Source organism: Idiotropiscis lumnitzeri, chromosome 6, assembly GCF_059441095.1.
Source record: "Idiotropiscis lumnitzeri isolate Australia: NSW breed Sydney's pygmy pipehorse chromosome 6, RoL_Ilum_1.0, whole genome shotgun sequence".
NCBI lineage: Eukaryota > Metazoa > Chordata > Actinopteri > Syngnathiformes > Syngnathidae > Idiotropiscis > Idiotropiscis lumnitzeri.
The window spans coordinates 2,478,236-2,495,827 of record NC_142396.1 but is presented as its reverse complement, the minus strand read 5'-3'; the positions used below and the strand labels follow the sequence as shown (position 1 = coordinate 2,495,827).

The window sequence follows — 17,592 nt, the reverse complement described above, 5'->3', positions numbered from 1 at the left end:
AAATAAAAAATATGTATGTATGTATGTGTATATATGTATATATATATGTATATGTATGTATGTATATATATATATATATGTATTTGTGTATATATGCATTTTCTCTGCAGTCTCTTTTCTATGCATGTATATTTCTCATTATTGGCATAGTTGAGGTAATTATGTTTTTTTTTCCGGTGACAGTTGGCTTCCATTGGTGGACAATCCGTACTTGTACACTGTGGATAAACTTGGCACTTGCGGCGGGGAAAATACTTGTTTAAAAAAAAAAAAAGAGAAAACAACAAACAAATAAAAAGTCTTTTAAAATGTTATGTTTTGGTGTGTTTGGTGTCTACAGCGAGAAGGTCAAATAGCTAGAAGCCAAATGCCGCGTCGGTCGACATGAAAAAAAGAAAGACAAGAAGCTCTTGTGTTGAGCAGAACGAAGCAGCACTACAAATGAGCATGATGGCTAGGATTAAAAATAAATCACAATTGAAAAATACCCGGAAAAAGTAGCGACATTTTAATTTGCGAATGTCACTCAAATTGTGATTGGATTCTTTTCATGATAATTCCATTCTCATTTCTTGTAGGTTATTGATTGATTTAACTTGATATTTTATTCGGGTAATGTCAGGACACTTGCCATCCCAAATTTTCTTATTCAGACCGCTTGCAGTATAGTATTTTATTTATATTATTTTTCCCTCACAGAAAGTAGTAAGACAATTCTTTTCACAACTTTTCTTGATATTTATTTATTTTAATATATTTTATATCTGACCCAACTGAAATTTCAACTTTTTATTCCTGTAGAGGTTATTGATGGTGTAGTGGTACACTTGCATTTCCATGTCAAACCACTGCTTCTTAAGATTCAAAATTCCCTGTTGGCAACATTGTGGCATTATCGCATGAAAAACACGGCCGGCTGACTTCTCCGAGCCTGAGCTCATCGAAGATGGACTGATGCAAAGTCGAAAACGTGTGCTGCGGTCTGACGAGTCCACAATTGTTTTGTGTCCTTCTCGAAAGAGGAAAAGAACCCTCCGCGTTGTTGTCGGTGCGAAGTTGGCATCTGTGACGATGTGGCGATGTGTTGCACATCTGTTTTGTAAGTTACATGTGATCCAAACGAAGAGGGGGAAAAAAGTACAAGTGTATTGGAAAAACATTTAACTTTATTTACCTTTTACGCAATGCCCCAACTTCAACTGGATTTGGGGTTTGTGTTCTGTTAATAATTTGTGCTTATATATATATATATATATATATATATATATATATATATATATATATATATATATATATATATATATTTATTATTTTATTTTTTTCAACGACTGCTGACTCCTGAGTTAATCCCAAACTGTCTCACCTTCAGTCAACATTCTCTGCCCGACACGGAATCTATGAGCTGTCTGGCTAATTCTGTATCACATCTCCTACTGAGAAGTGCCACAAAATTCCCTCCATTGAAAAGGGAGAGACGCGAACCACGGCGGCCTTCAAACTGTGTCACTTTGTTAATCCCCGTGACTGCGAGGCCAGCGCTCGCTGCCCTCCTCTTCTTGCGGCCTTAATCTCATTCCGCCGTTTATGTAAAGTCAGCTCGCATGGCGAGGAGGATGGATGCCCGCGTCCATCCGCGGTTCTCAGAAAGTGCGCAAAGGAGGTGTGCCCTCGCGTCTGCCAACAGTGGGCGCACGTCTTGTCATCTGCTTTTTTTTTTTTTTTCTTGTCATCTGCCCCTCAATTTGGGGGTGGCCAGGCCTAACCTGGTCACCACTTAGCTCCACCCCTGCACTAGTGATGAGCATATCCACCTCATTCTAGAAAGGTTCTGGGTTTGAATCCGGGCTCCGAACTTGCTGTTTGGACTTTGTCTTAATGACCTTAGCGTCAAGGACAAGCACTCGAATCAATGGTTGTTTGTTTGCTAATGAAGCGGTAATGAAAGACTTCTTTGAGCGAACTGAAGCGATGCAAATCAAGAAGGGGAACACGAGTGTGTGCGTTTTCTTATGTCGTAACAGCTCAAGTGTGTGTTGTTACACAATCCGTGTAGGATGCATGAAGGCCATCTGCCTCACTTTAGGGCCGCGACACACTTTGCGCTTTTAATCTCTTCTTGCAACGCGCTAATGTGTGTGACCTTCTCATGGCCCGCTCGGAAAATACACCGTCAACTTAAGATAACGCCCACCAAGTAGACACAATCTATCAGTTCTTGTATCTAAAATTAAAGTGCAAATATGTTCAGAAGGTGACTTACCCTGACAGAATTTACATAAGAAGCCACCTGTATTTCAGTTGTTCTCGATTTTTCAATCTTTTTTTTTTTTAAATAGCCTTTTTCCTGATTTACTTAGCCATACAAGCTACTTCAAGTTGTGTGTGAGGGTGTGTAAACTTTTTATGAGGGCCATTTAGATGTTTTTATTTATCATTATGATTTTATAAAGTGCACACACCATGATGTGAAAACAATTGGCTTCAAATGACCCCTACCAGCATCAGCAGTCTTAGTTTCCCCCAAATTGCCAATATTTCTCAAATGTTGTCAGGGTATGGGCACAAGGGGACAAGAGTTTGTTTTTTTGTTTTTGGTTTTTTCAAGTGGACGAGAGTGACCGAGTTTGTAGCAATGTATGAGCAGCAGCGCCCTCCAGTGGCAACTCCTTCTACTGCGGCTTATTTCGAGCTCGTATTTTATTTTTAAACCACAATCAAACTTATTTTTGCCTTTAATTCTTTTCAATGTTAAAATTGATTCATTAATTTTGATAAAAACTTAACTTTTGAAAAATGTGTCATACAAATACAAATAGGGCCACAAGTTAATGTTAAATCAAAACCTTAATTTGAATTAAAACTTGGCGCCAATTTCAAACAGAATTTTTTTTTTCATTTCCATTCTCTTCACACAGGTGTGCTCTTGTTTATGACGGCTCATCACAAGACCCGGTGAGTGACGTGGGGGTCAACAAATGAAAGCATGAGTGTTCTGTCGTTCCGTGTTTGTTTTTTTTAATGTTTGTTCACTGAAGTGGTTGAAAATGAAAAGGCGGCCGAGTGGGGACAATGCCATGAATCTTAACTAGCGACGGTAGGCTCTAACAAATTTGCTAACATTGATACGGTGCCATGTGTTTGCGTTGTTGTAGTCCACATGGTGGACTACAACTTTCTGGTTAAGTGTGAAATTATCCCAAACTTTTGATTTTTATTTTTTTTTCTCCCCCTTCACTGCCTTTTACAAACTTATCTTGTGGCACGCCTCCATTGCGTCAACTTATTTCTACACGGACTGGTATGTGCTATTGCAGTAGCATTAGTCGATGCATTGCTTTGCGTTAAACTTTTTTTCTAATTGAATTATTAGTTTTTTTGATTAATAGTTTCAAACCCCATTTTATTGTTGTACTATAAAATTGACACAAATTTGTAAACCTCATTGAATGAAAACTTGAGAGAAATTTTTTATTTCAAAAAATCTCATCCCGTACAACTCCACCTAATCCGACAACGTTTTTCAACCAAATTATTCAGTTAATTGTTCCAACTCTGGTTGCTTTTTTAAATTGCGATTTAATGAAAACTTGATACAAATTTCCAACCTCAGGTACAAATAATATTTTGGCAAAATATGAAAGACAGTTTGGATTTCCAAGTGCTACATTGCTTAGAATTCTTTAGAGCGTGACGTCCAAATACATCTACACTTCATTTGCCACAACCTTTTCGATTGTTTCAACACCATTTTATTTTTGTGGTATTTAATGAAAACTGACCGGAAAATAAATATAAAATACAAAAGACATTAAGGCAAAAATAAACTTTTATAAAAATGCTTATTTCAGAGTGCTCAAGTTGGTAAAAATCTCACTAGACTGTCACGTACGTCCCCACCCTCCTCCTCCTCTTCGTTGTCTACATCTTGCGTCGTCGTTAGACCAGGCGTGTCCCATTGGTCCCTGTAATGCTCTCCATGTTGCTCGCATATATTGTGTAGCGCGCAGCAAGTCAACACCATAGACTTGACCACTTGGATGTCACTGTCGTTCCTCTTGGTCAGACAGCGCCACCTGCCTTTGAGTCTGGAAAAAGCTGCGCGTACGATGGCTCTGGCGCAGCGCACACTCTCGTTGTACGTCCGCTGCGCTGGTGTCAGTGTGCTGCTGTCTTGCCGGAATGCTTTCAGCAGCCACGGCTTTAACGGATACGCAGAGTCTCCCAGGATGTAATAACCGGGGTCGAACCTCCCTTGCTCGGCCGTCTCCCACAACGAAGACTCCCTGAGTGCTCTGGCGTGGCGCAGCCCACCAGCCATGCCTGTACACACGCTCCAAAAGAGTCCCTTGTCATCCACCACGCCCTGCAAGATGATGGAATGCCAGCCTCTTGCGTTGATGTAATCCCAGTGGTTCTCCTGAGGTGCTATGATGGGAATGTGGGCGCCCTCGATGGAACCGACGCAGCGGGGAAGCCCACAGCTCGCCTCGATGTCGGCCGCCGTCCTTTCAAGCGTCTCCGGATCGGGAAAGCGAACGTGGCAAGGAAGCAGCAGGGCGCAGGTGGCTGAGCAGAACTCGCGCAAGCAGCGGCACACCGTGGTCTTGCTGACGCCAAACAGGTGGCTGATGCTTCGGTACTCGCTGTTGGTGGCCAGCTTCCACAGAGCGATGGCCACTCGCTTCTTGAGCGGGACGCACACGCGGAAGTTGGTGTCACGCTTCTCCATGGCCGGCCGCAGCTTGGCGCAAATGTCCAGAAAGGTTGCTTCGGACATGCGAAAGTGGCACACCCACTCTGCCTGCGTGAATCCCGGGACGATCTGGTCCCACCACACGTTGGACCGGCGCACCGCCCAGATGCACGGGCGGCGACGGCGCTTGAGCAGCAATTGCAGCATCTGGAAAACACACCGCATTGAGTTTAGTTCTCAAAGGAGACAGACCAAGGTATACTGGTGTCACAAAACATTTAAAAACTAAACCACAACTTTTCACCTTCCATGTGGGCCAAACTATCAATTGGTATGTTTAAAAATGGATCATTCTCAAGGTTAAACGACTTAAGATATATTTTTATGTGCTGTAAGTCAATGTCTTTCCATCACGAAGAGTATTAGTATCCCCCCCCCTCAAGTCTTGAATCAACTTAACTTTCATAATCTAAATTACGGCCATCATTGTCTCACTTGGAAGCAAGTTTAACCTCAAGTTACAGCTTCTTTTAGACTGACACTATTTATGACACCCATTCGAATCTGTGACAAACATGTTTCTTCATCAACGTAAATGTTATAATTGACATTTTATAAAGCTTGGTTTTGTTGCCAGAAATGTATCTTATTGCCGCGCTCAGCCATATTTTTTTATTATTTATTTTTACTGCGGCTAGTAAGCTTCAAAGCCTGCCGAATTAACTCAATCAGTTGTCGTTGACATGTGCAATAAAGAAAACAAAACACAATTAACGCAAACTGTTCTCAATCTAACCATTTGGCGTCGCCGTCTTTGTCTCGGAAACGAGTCGTACTCCAGTAATTCCCAAACTCGCCTCATTTTCTCTGCAGTGTTCCTACGCGCAGCCTGCAGTCTCCTCTCAAATAAAACTTGCCTTCTCCTGGTGATAAAGAGCCACACTCCGAGTAAAAAGAACACCATAGAGTTGATGTTCTCCATTGTTGTCAACTCATTTGTTAACCACAGTTCCACTTCCGTCGTTGAGTTTAATAGTCACAGGCTAGACAATCGTGTCGCTTGCTTGTGACGTCATCATTCTCCCAAACGTGGCTCTTTCCCGCCGAAACAAATGATGGTCGCTAGCGTGAATATTGTTATATTTACGATTAAAACAAATGTTATTGAATATACCGCCATTTTCTATGCTGTATGTTGTTGAAACAAGCAAGCGCTGGTAAATGCAAAATATATTTTAGTAGACACAGGTCAAATTTGTTCATGAACATCCTCTGTGTACCACACTCAAGATTTGTAGCGCCTGCCCCCCCCCCCCCCCCCCAAAAAAAAAAAAAAAAAAAACATTTGTGAGCGTTTTAATTTGCGTGCATTTTGCATCACTTGTCGAAAGCCATAAAAAATTTAGGGTGAAAGAATGATATTTAGGGGATTTTTTATTGCTCAGTAGTTGTGAATTGCAGGTTGGAGTTACAAGTTAAAGTCAAATTAAGGTTCTCGTTTGGACGAGAAACATATCTAAACCCCGCATGTCACTTTAGGGGCTCCGTAAAATAGTTATTTGCGTTTTACAAATCATTGTTTGACCTGTTAGTTTTACAAAACGGGATGTCTGTAATTTATATTTTGACCACACGGGGGCCGCCTTGACTATTGGATATGAGACAAGCGTCTCTCATTCATTTATTTATTTCAAATTTCCACGTGGGATGGTAAAGGAGTGTCTGAAATGCCGGCAGTGAATGTGTCAATATTAAATAACCATTAACATTTGTTGTTGTATTGTTTAGAATTAACTTAATTATAATCAACAGTTATTTACTAAAATGGTGTTGAAAAAATGTGTTCATGTTTGTGTCACATAGTTCATTTCATAAAGAAGTCATTCTCAATGTTTATTTTATATGAATGTAATTATATAAATAAAAATGTCAACTGTACAACAAATTTAAAAAAAAACTAAACTTTTTTTGTTTAGTATGAAGCAATTGACCCATTATATCAGAAAATAAATAAAAAAAACGAATACATACTATTTTCACGTTTTAATTCAACATTCTGGGGGAAAAAAAACAAATAAATACAGCAAGTGTTCATGTTCAAACTGCATAATGTTACAGTGGTGTACACATAATATTAAACTGCTGCCCTGTTTTTGGTGAACACTTAAACATACTCGCTCTTGTATTTTAATCTTGGTCATTTTGGCGCCACTTGGAAAGTTAAGTATATTTTTTAGAGTGCTACCTGCAATTCATTGATGGCAAAAAAAGGTCAACTGCTTTTACTCCAGTCTCTTCCTCTGTTTCGCTCCTCTTTTTTTTTTTTTTTTAAGAATTGTTTTCCTTGATCCCATCTCAGTTTTCAGGCCTCCTGGCTGACCTTTCCCAAACTTTCCACTCGTGTTTTGACGCCTCCAGCTATACTTTCTCCTCTGTGATTTTATTGTGTTCCGTTGCTGTCATGCCGCACATCGATGCTGGCGTGGGGGTAGCGGATGGCATGATATTGAAGGACAAGCCACTCCTCTCATGATTGTTGAACAAATATACTAAAACAAGCAAGCAATGAATTGTTTCAAGTTCTTGGATATGTGTGGAGGCTGCTGATATCAGCCACTGATATATATAAAAGAAAAATCTGATATTAAAACCTCCTCTCCAGTAGTTGGCGCTATATTATGGCAGTTTAACAACGACGACTCATCTGCATCAGAAACAAAGGTCTTTGTTCACAATTTTTTTGCCATTGTGTTAAATATCAAAAGTTTGAGAGCTGTCGGTACTTGGTAACGGTGAGTGGTCTTGGTACTTGGCACTATTCCTCACAAGGGTCATGGGTATGTCTGACCTTATTAATCACAGGGCACACAAAGACAACCAACCACTTGCGTCAAAATCACCCCAAGGGGCAATTTAGAGCATCCAATCAACCAACCAACCATGTATGTCTTTGGAAAACCGAAGTACCAGGAGAAAACCTACGGAGGCACGCGGACATCATGCAAACTCTACACGGGAAGGCCCGAGCCCAGAATCAAACCGCGCACCTCTGCACCGTGAGTCAGATGCCCTAAACCGTGGGCTACCGAGCCACCTGATTTTGACCGTTCCTAAAATAAATATTTTAGGTCTAATACAGATACAAAATGCATGTGAAGTATCTGTGACTTTGAATATGTGTGGCTTTAAAAGGCGGGGCCTGGCCTGGTGAGTGACATGGGAGTCAGTAAATGAGAGCAAAGAGTTGGCTGTCCGTTAATTAGTTCATGTTGAGTGATTCGGCGTCCATTTCTGTTCTTGGGATTTGATATATTTGAGGCTTGATACTCCTGCTATCTCAAATTAGAATTTTTTTTTTATTGCTATAGTTTCTTATTTAGCTGTGATTTAATATATATGAAGTTTGACTATTTACCGGGCAACTTGTTTTTTTAAATATACATTTGTATTAAAAACAAAATATATATATATATATATATATATACGTGTCTCTCTCTTTGCCCGGCACTTGAGTCATCAATCTGTCATTTATTTCCCTCCTAAGTGAACAGCCATTTGTTAGTCTAAATATGATTTGTTATTGTGTTAGTAGGAGGGTCCTCGTCCTACTTCCTTCTCACCAAATGAGCCCCCCCCCCGGCCACCACTTCCCGATTGCATCCCACGCGTGGACGCGCGGCGCGGCCACGCACGTCAGCTCTGTGGAGCACGAAAGCCCAGAGAAGAAGAGAGCGACGTGACATGACGTGACGTGACGGCAGGGCTGCAGCCCGAATCACGCCGAAGCCCCCGAAACACACACTGGAGCAGCTTCCCCCCCTTCAATTGGATCCTCCATGATCGGCACATCGGACCGGCGAATTGTGGCTGGCGTGTCCGGACGCACCGCACTGCGCTCCGGCTGACTCGGTGGCGGTTGGCCGCTCTTCCTCGTCGCTCTAGCGGACTGGAGGAGGAGGAGGTAAGACCAAGCAAAGACCCCCTTCTCCTTTTCCTTCCTTGTCTCTTTTTTTTTTCCTTAGCGTGCACGTCATGTTGCACGCTGTCATCATGTCCGCACACGCTTATCGTGGATATTCGAACAGAAAGGTGGAATATGCTCCACTTCGACTCTCGTCGCAATCGCCGCGTTTGAATGTCACAACGTTTTCTTACATAACGCCTCCATATGCCCCCCCCCACACACACATTTTTGCGCTGAGCAATGTGCGTTCATGTGGTCATATTGTCGCAGTCTCTTCGAATGTACGGGAGGGAAGGACGGCGCGGGTGCTTCCAGTCCCCTTTGCAGCTGCACCCCCCCCTCTCCTCCAAAAAAGAGAAAGAAAGCGAAGATTCTGATGTAAATCATCCTACCTCCCATTTTTTTTGCAAGTGATGCCGTTGCAATGGTCAGGTGTGAGTAGTTTAAAATAAAAGACAAAACAATTTGATTTTGAAATCTCACTGCAAATTTACTGCTTTCACAATATCAAACTCTGTCGCCTCTACAACACGGCCTCTCAAACTGTTCGCGGTTCCCATTTCATAATCAGAATGCAAATTAAACGTAGCGATGCGAGTGACCTGACGTGAAAAGTTTCCGAGATACAAGCCATCCTTTGGCACGTTTGTATTTTGTTTGACTTGTGCGCAAACGTGAGATACAAAAGTGGTTGTGACTCAACCCACTTCACAACACGCAACGCTTTGTCAGATAAAAAGACTGCAGTGAAAAAGTCCCCCCCCAAAAAAGGCTCCATGCTGTTTGTTGCCACACCCAGTTCAAGTTTACTGTCAAACTAAGTTCAACAAAGAGAATGACGCTCTGTGTTTCTAAAATTAGTCAATGACTTTGCTGTCGAAATGCCCCTGCTAGCGCAATGCTAACACTTAAAATGGAACCCCACTAACGAACTAAAAGATAACATCCATGTTGCAACGTTATAACCTTTTAAGCGGCGGATTTGGTGCAGCAACACATGTAGACAAACAATATAACGCAACTGATGCTCACATATTCTTTATCTTCTGCAAAGAATGACGAATATTAGTGCTGTACAGAGGAGCTGAGACTCGTGTAGTGGACCCGTTTTGTCTGTTTTATGCTGCCGAAGGCGCGCACACCAATAAGAGCCACACGGTGGCAACAACCCAAAAAAAATGGTTGAATTCCTTTTTTCAGTCATTTTTAGTCATTTGTTTTCCCTGAAAACCCCCAAATATTTAGTTGTGGGAGGCTCGAAAGGATGAATGGCATTTCCATTCATTTGGGCAAACATGATTTTAGATGACGTTCGCTGATTTGAAGAAACTTCATTCTCAAGGCATTGCGAGACCTCGCTTATTGTGGGCGATACATTCCAGACCCCCCAATCGGTGACAATGCGCCATATCGTCACATTTAAACCACATTAAGACCCGCGCTTTTGCTCCGACTTCCTCCCACGTTCCAAAATGATACAAGTTGGGCTCAATGAAGACTCGTGTGTTGCTTGCTTGTTGGTCGGCTCGCGTTAGAACACTGCGGTGAGCTTGTCGACAAGTTCAGACTGGCTGACGCGTCCAGGTGAGCAAGAATCCCCTCAGGTCTGAGGTCCGATGGGGAGGAAAAGCCCGCCCTCTTCATCCTCCGCTCCTCTCAACCGGCCTGTGGCCATTTGCACCCGAATACCAGCGTCACGTCACTTCTTAGTCTCGTCTCAAATGTTCAAGTCATCAGCAAGCTCTGCGAAGCCTGATGACCAAAGCTGGGCGGTCCGTCCTGGGGGAGGAACGGTCCAGCCCTCCGGCCCGGTCGGGTGTCCATTTTTGGGGCGGTGACTAATTTTAAAAAAGGGTTCGATTCAAAAGGCCAAAGGTTGATTTTCGTCCGGCCCACGAATGGGCCCTCGTGCGTGTGATGAACACAATACCGATTTCCTCAAACTGTGGCCGGCCATCTAATCCGATAAATTCACTTTATTTGTTCGTAAATTATTTATTTCTTAATTTTCTTTTTTAAAAACAGTGTTCACCTATCTAAGCTTTTTGTGACATATATACGTATACACTACAGTTAACTAATTTTTTCCAATATAAACAAAAAAAAAGCAAAAAGCAAAAACCTGTTCTAGAAAAGCAGGTTGGGCAAAATGGCCGTTCTGAGGGTGAAGGCGGCCCTTTGACCGTTTATTTTCCATCCCAGAAGAGGCGGCATTCATCTGCAGCATGCAAGGGCGGGACTGCCACGCTCATGAATCGTAAATGAAGCGGCGACGGAGCATCTCTCTCCGTCACGCGATTTTAAACAGGACGGGCCAAAATCGAATTAGGATTGTTTAGTCAGCCAGCCGATCTTGCACATATTGAAAGGAAATACATTTCAACAAACGAACCCATATATTGCCACGGATTGGCGCTTGACGATTGAGGTGGGCCGTTTGCTTGGTCGTCGTCTCAACCCAAACATTGAACTTAATCACTGAAATGAATGTGGCTTTTGACATATATATCCGTCAATGGCAGTGAATGAGTTAAATTAGTGCGGGATGAATAACAATGCTACAGCCAAAATTATTGCAAAACAGCTCTACACTATGACTAAAAAAATGCTCAGATTTATTTCCAAATGATTTATGCAGGTAAAAAAAAAGCTTCGGGACAAGCACGGACCCTTGAGGCACACCGGCTGCGTCTTCAAAGAATTCCGAGTTTGCATTTCCGATGATCACAAACTGCTTCCGCCCGTACAGCCTAATGCAATGTGAATTATTCAAGACGAATGTCGGCGTGTACCCACGTTTAGCTCCCGTGTTGCATATTCGCGGGAGGGATTTCGGAAAGGGTGGGGCGGGGTTCGTCTGTGCTGCTGCCGTGCGGGTGACTTTGCAGCTGTCAGAATGTTGTGCTCAGACCGCCTCTCGCAAGCTTTGCCACTTACATAATAAGCCAAATGAAATGTTAATGTCAGCAAAGATGACGGCGCAAGGAAGGATTTCTCAAGAGTGCGGCGGGCGGCAAACTGCAGGCGAGCAGCTCCAAAAAGGGAAGGGAACTCAATCGGTTCATGTTTTTGTAGAAATGCAACACTGCAAGCCACACGTGATTACGACCAAAACACATCATGTACAAGTTCGAGTACCGAATTGGAAGCAATTGGTCCTGTCCCCGGAGCCGCAAGGCTGTAATTTGGCGGGAAGGCTGTGTAAAAAAAAAAAAAAATGTCGTTTTGTTAGGCGGACGAGTTAAATTGCCGGCAGTTCTCAGCAGCTCATCTTTTTACGTTGTTTGGTCATTCAAAATTTTCTGTACCGATATGTCTCCATGTGACGTTGTGTTCACACCCACAACAACGCAAACCACTTTTTTGTTTCTTTTTTAATTTGCCAACTTGCGCGTGTATGTGAGTTTACCAAAACCGGGTCTAACCTGCCTCTGCGCTAATTTCCAGACTTTGCGCTGTTCATGAGAAAAGACCCCCCGAGTGTGTGTCTGAGCTTTTCTTCTTCAATTCAAGACAGATTTGATCCGGTTTTGCCGTCATGTTCTCTGTGGTTGTTCCTTTTTTTCCATCATCTGTGATCATGTTGTCATGAATCAATGACCGAGAAACTTCCCGTCCGCCGTCGAGCTGGAAAGTTGCTGGAGCGTAAGACAACACCAGGATGAGGTCAATGCTTCACATACCGTGTCAGCGCTGTGTTGTTATGGATCTCTCAGCAGGTGTATTTATAGCGCGGCACACAATGGCAGAGGGGCGGGGCGGGGTCGTTTTCAAAAGCGTCTGTCATTGTACCCCCGCCCCCCAAAAAAATGCGCTTTAGTGTCGGGTTCCCGTTTTGTCTCTCACTTTCATGTTCTCTAAATTAACATTTCTCCAAAATGTTTCCACTTCCTTTGATTTGTTTTTACATGCAATTAAAAAGTGCGTTCCCAGAATGCATTTACACCCCCCCCCCCCTCTTATTTTTTTGTTGTTGCCAAAAACGTCAAAATATGGCGAGCCGTATCTCCCAAACAATTGGCCAAAATTTGAGATTTAAAGTTGTGCCATCGCTTCAAATAAGTCCGGCGAGTTTCATTGAAATCAAAATACGCTTGGTGCAACGTGGACCGGGCTGCGCCGCGCTTTACATCCTCCAGCTATGTGTTTGCGGCGTCGTCATATGAGAAAATGGCGTCGCGGTCGCTGATTGGAGCAGAGACAATGAAATGCTTTGTAGCGCCTGGACGGCTGCAGTCAGATGATCGACATCTGAGTGTCGACTGACACTCGCGCGAAATCGCACATTCGTTGTCAAGAATCACGCTTCATTCAGGCTTGTTCCATGGAAATACTCCACTTTTTTTACGCCAGTTAACACACATGGAATGTTGTTGCCTTTGGAAAGTATTTTTCCCGTAGGAAGTCTTATAAATAGGAATAATGGCTCTCCGCCATAGAAGCTTCAACTGCGCACGCCATGTTTTCAAGGCGACATTGTATGGAAAATGGACTTTTGAACGTTTTGAATCGAAATAATTGCGGGACTGGTGAGCCTGCACAATTTCAACAATTTCTTTCTGATGAGCAGCATTTGACCTTTGACCTTCAGGACACCTCTAAAGTCGCTGAATCACGTGTCATTTGATACGCGTCCTGGCTCTCCGACCGCTTCCGGCGCCACCGGAGCTCCTCAATAAACGATCCAATTGACCGGCGTTGCGCTGATGCCGCCGCCGCCGCCGCCGTTTTGTCGTGCCGTGTCAGCCGCAGATTGATGGAGCGGCTGCCCACTTGCAATTGGCGACGTCATTCGTCAGAGGCGGCCAACACTGACGCGCGTCTTGTATGTCTCCGACGTTCTGTCTCTTTAATGTCTTTGACTTCCTGACATTATTATTTTTGTTTTGTTTGCAAAGCAAGGGCTGAACGCTTGCATTTTTGTACGGCTTTTGCTTTGGGATTGGGTTTGGACTAAATTGTGTCGTCCGTGTTGTCTTGAGGATGATACTGCCACCCGTGGCAGTGAATGGAAAGAGAGATGCGACCATATCACAATGAACCACAAACACAAAAGAAGTTTCTTCCGAAACAGTTTCATGAGGATTAGCGAACGAATCATCAGAGCTGGGCACTTGACCCTTTTTTGCCAGTCAGTCCCCCGCCCTCCGGCTGCGACCTAGTTACTGGTCAGGCCTCGACTGTCAGGCCTTATTCATAAAAATTGCTGGCCCCCACCCCCATTACGTCCCCCCAAAAATTCGATTCAAATCCGCTTACCTTATTATGGTCTTATTTGTCTCCTTCTTCTTCTTTCTTCTTCTCCACGAATGTGCGTGTCTTGTTTTCTGTTGATAAAAGTCAGCCAGTCTCGCCCACGTCGTGCTGCAACTTTTCTGTCGCAACTACTCCGCATCTCACGTTGAAGAACATAACATTTTCACCCCCTCACGTGAGCCAATCACCTTCGTGTGCACTTCAGCGACCGCTCGAAAAATATCAACTCAAAGAATATTACCCGATGCAAGGAAGGACACCCAGTCGGTCGTGGCCCTTTTGTCCTTTGCCCATTTGGCCGCGACCCGAGGGCCGATTTGTGGGCCGGACTAAAATCCACCTCCATTAATTTAACCTTTTTTTTTTTTTTTTAATTCGACACCCCCCGGCTCAAAAATGGACGTCCGGCCGGGCCGCAGGGACCGACATCCCAGCTATGCTAATCATACAAGATCAACATTAGATTTGGGCGAGGATCCGAAATCGGGCCAATGCCGGACTTGTTGTTTTGTATCAGGCACTCATGAAGGCTTTCGATATCCTGTCACTCACAGAAATGCTCTGAAACCACACCAATCAATTCAAGACATTATTGAAATGAACTCTGAAAGCAACGTCACGGCATTGTGATGGCCTGCCTTGGTGGAGGTCTGCGCTACCTGCGAGATTTGATATCAGATGAAGCGTGTTCTTCATAATCATCTTGTCTAACATACACAATTTGTCCTTGCCTCAATAATTCAGTGAGTCCGCCAGTAATGAAGGAGCGTCTGATTGAAGGGAGGAGGGAGGGCGATTTGGTTCGTGGCGTCGGCTGTTGTCATGGCACGAAATCATCGCGTGTGTGTGTGGGAGGGGGGGAGTCAAGGTGCGCAAAGCGGAGTTAATTCATTCAAATGAATGCAGAGCAACGAAAACACACGCACACGTGTCCTTGCTCATGCAAAATGCGGCCTTAGAACTCTTGGTCTTCCGTTTGGACAGAAGGTGCTCGCTTTCATCTCCGTTGATGATTGCGTGGGCATTCACGGTTGCATCATAATGATCGCCATCGCGATAATGTTTAAGAATAATGCAAGCGGCAATTCATTTGATTGGTTTTCATTCCGCGTTTGGGTAAGTAGAGGCTCTTAAAGGTTCGCCAGCTCATCTTTGAGTGCAGGTGGAAGTGCTCGGTTCATCTCGGACTGAATGCCAGTTGATTAGAAGAAGTACAAAGGAGAGGAGCTTCCTTTGTGGGGACGTGCACTCGCATACACCAACAGTGGCCACTAAGTGGATTTGGAGGGGGCGGGTGGGGGGGGGCTTGGGAGGCAGCATCTGCACAGCACGTCTTACGCGCTGTGTGTGTGTGCGTGTGCGCGTGCAAGTGAAATGAAATTTCAAAGATGCATTTGAGGGAAAACGGGTTCTTCCGGATGAGTATAATGTAAAAGAAAACAAAACACCCAATTGTGTTTATTTTGATATTGTTATGTTGTGGTTAACACACCTGCCTGAGTCGTCCACACTTAAACGCTACTGTTCGTAAAACGCTCGGTCCAAACGTGAATGACAAAGGCAAAATGCGTCTTGTGTCTCGTTTGGAAAAAAAATAAAATAAAAAAATTCTCAAGCAAGTATGAAAAGATGTTAATGTTATAATAATAATAATAATAATAATTTGCCCTTTATTAGTCCCACAATGGGGAAATTCGAGATTCGAACCCAGGCCTCCTGGGGAGACTGGGTCCTGAACGCGGCGCCTTAGACCACTCGGCCATCCATTAGTGGCGCTGGAGTCTTCTTCACTTGGCTTTTCCTTAAGTCTAGTTGCACGTGACCATTTGAAATTTGAGTCGAGATTTTAGCGAGGATCATGGAAATTGACGCACATGATTTGTTTTCACGTGGGTGCGATTGGGGCTCCGGCCTTCCTGTGTGGTTTGCATGTTCTCCCCGTCCCGGCGTGAGTTTCCTCCGGGTACTCCGGTTTCCTCCCACATTCCAAAAACATGCATGACAAGTTGATTGGACACTCGAAATTGCCCCGAGTTGTGAGTGCGAGCGCGGATGGTTTGTCTCTGTGTGCCTTGCGATTGGCTGGCAACCCGCTCAGGGTGTGACCCCGCCTCCTTCCAGAAGACAGCTGGGATAGGCTCCAGCACTCCCCGCGACCCTCGTGAAGAGAAGCGGTACAGATGATGGATGGATGGATGGATTTGTTTTCATGGGCCCCATAAAGTGATGTGGCGGGCCGCATCTGACCCCTGGGCCTTGACTTTGACACCTGTGTTCGACTCTTGTGTGCAGTTTTTGGCTACTGGCAATGTGGCCTGCCAAGCTTATAAAAATGACACCATTGGTGCATCTCTGTGAATCTTTTTTGGGGGTGTGTTTGATCCTTGTTTATGATTGATTATTAATGAGAAGCAGTGGTCTCATTGGCTGAGGGGAAAGGGGGGCGGTACTTCCTTTAATTTGCCCCATTTGATCATTTATTCATGAGGATGCGTGTGCATTATTCACGCCGGCGTGTTCTTAGGTGTGAATTTGATAAAGCGAAGGCTGCGTGTCCATGACTGGCATGACACGATGCCTTTTGCACGGCGTGAACGTGAAGCGCGTAGCGTGTGTAGCGCGTGTGTGTGCGTGTGTGTGTGTGTGCGTGTGTGCGTAGCGTGCGTGAAATGTGCCCCGAGGCTCTTCCTTGTGTGAGATGCGCTCGATTTCCTGGACGCATTCTTGGAACTAAAAGGGCTGTACCTAATCCATGTCATCGATGCTCTTTCTCTCGTGCACGCGCACTCTCTCACGCACACACGCTGTCATGTCATATTTGAAGCGTGCAGGTTGTAACAATCCAGTCACGTTGAGTCACATGACTCCGTTAAAAAATTTCAACGCGCGCACAGCCTGTTTGTTGGCGTGTGCGTGAGACGTGATTTCCGCCAGTGTAATTTGTCAGCCCCTCCCCACCTCTTTGTTTCTTGGCCATCAGAAGGATTTCCAAACGTTCTCCCGCGTTGTTTTCGGTCTGGTCTTAAGGTTGGTATCTAATCAGCGCTGGATCACAATAGGAGGCTAGAAAAGGGCGAGTGAGCCAGCTCTGTTACCATGGCAACCACCCTGATGATCCTGATCATTGGGCCAGGCTTTTGCAGAAGCCCGGCGGATTGAGACGTGAAGCTTCTTTGTTTTTCACCTCCGACTTGCTTAGCATGAGCGTAAAAACTAAATTTTCAGGCCTTCCACGACGCTGTCTTCAGTTAGTTAACAGTTTCAACTCCTCTTGGATTCTCAATAACTCCAAAATACAGCCTCTCTGATGATTTGAGTGACCCACGCAGGAAGTGATGCGACACCAGCGCCTTAAAGTGGAAGTGTATGTGACCACATGGCCGCTGTCACGCTCTGGCCACAAAAAAAGAAAAAAGAGGACTTTGACACGGAGTACCCTTTTATATGGAAGCAAAATCAGTTCATAGGCCTTTTTAGAATGTTTAAAAAAACAATATATATATATATATATATGTATATATATGTATATATATATATATATGTGTATATGTGTATATGTGTTAACGAGGCAGAACGCGATCTGACCTGAGCTGAAAACGATATGAGAAAATGTTTTGGGGGTTCCACTGCCAGATATGCCTCAAATGGTTTCATTTGGTTAAAAAGAAATAAAACAAGG

General features: G+C 44.1%; 2 protein-coding genes across 11 annotated transcripts in view; one reads left to right on the top strand and one right to left on the bottom strand.

Moving 5' to 3' along the window:
- Nucleotides 1-3,556: 3,556 nt before the first annotated feature.
- Nucleotides 3,557-5,759, bottom strand: LOC148334495 (uncharacterized). Of its 3 annotated transcripts, none has more exons than XM_088298879.1 (2): nt 5,611-5,759; nt 3,557-4,900 (listed from the first exon to the last, which is right to left on the bottom strand). In XM_088298879.1, the coding sequence occupies exon 2, from the start codon at nt 4,898-4,900 to the stop codon at nt 3,854-3,856; it is 1,047 nt and encodes a 348-aa protein (XP_088155005.1). In that variant the 5' UTR covers nt 5,611-5,759; the 3' UTR covers nt 3,557-3,853. The 3 variants fall into 3 exon arrangements, with proteins under 3 accessions (XP_088155005.1, XP_088155003.1, XP_088155004.1); XM_088298877.1 differs by having other exon boundaries at nt 5,490-5,749; XM_088298878.1 differs by having other exon boundaries at nt 5,551-5,698.
- A 2,595-nt stretch (nt 5,760-8,354) lies between these two features.
- LOC148334494 (unconventional myosin-IXAa-like) overlaps nt 8,355-17,592 on the top strand; it is a 74,223-nt gene continuing 64,985 nt past the window's right edge. For all 8 annotated transcript variants that reach the window (XM_088297443.1, XM_088297442.1, XM_088297446.1 and 5 more), the window contains exon 1: nt 8,355-8,654. The gene's annotated coding sequence lies outside the window, so the exon portion shown is untranslated. The remainder of the gene's footprint in view (nt 8,655-17,592) is intronic.

What these genes read in the sequence shown, in the direction of transcription:
- LOC148334495 (XM_088298877.1), bottom strand. Translation starts at nt 5,675, where the DNA reads ATGGAGAACATCAACTCTATGGTGTTCTTTTTACTCGGAGTGTGGCTC. An exon ending in AAAGACGGCGACGCCAAATG is followed by an intron (nt 4,901 to 5,489) that starts GTTAGATTGAGA and finishes TGTGTTTTCCAG; the next exon opens with ATGCTGCAATTGCTGCTCAA.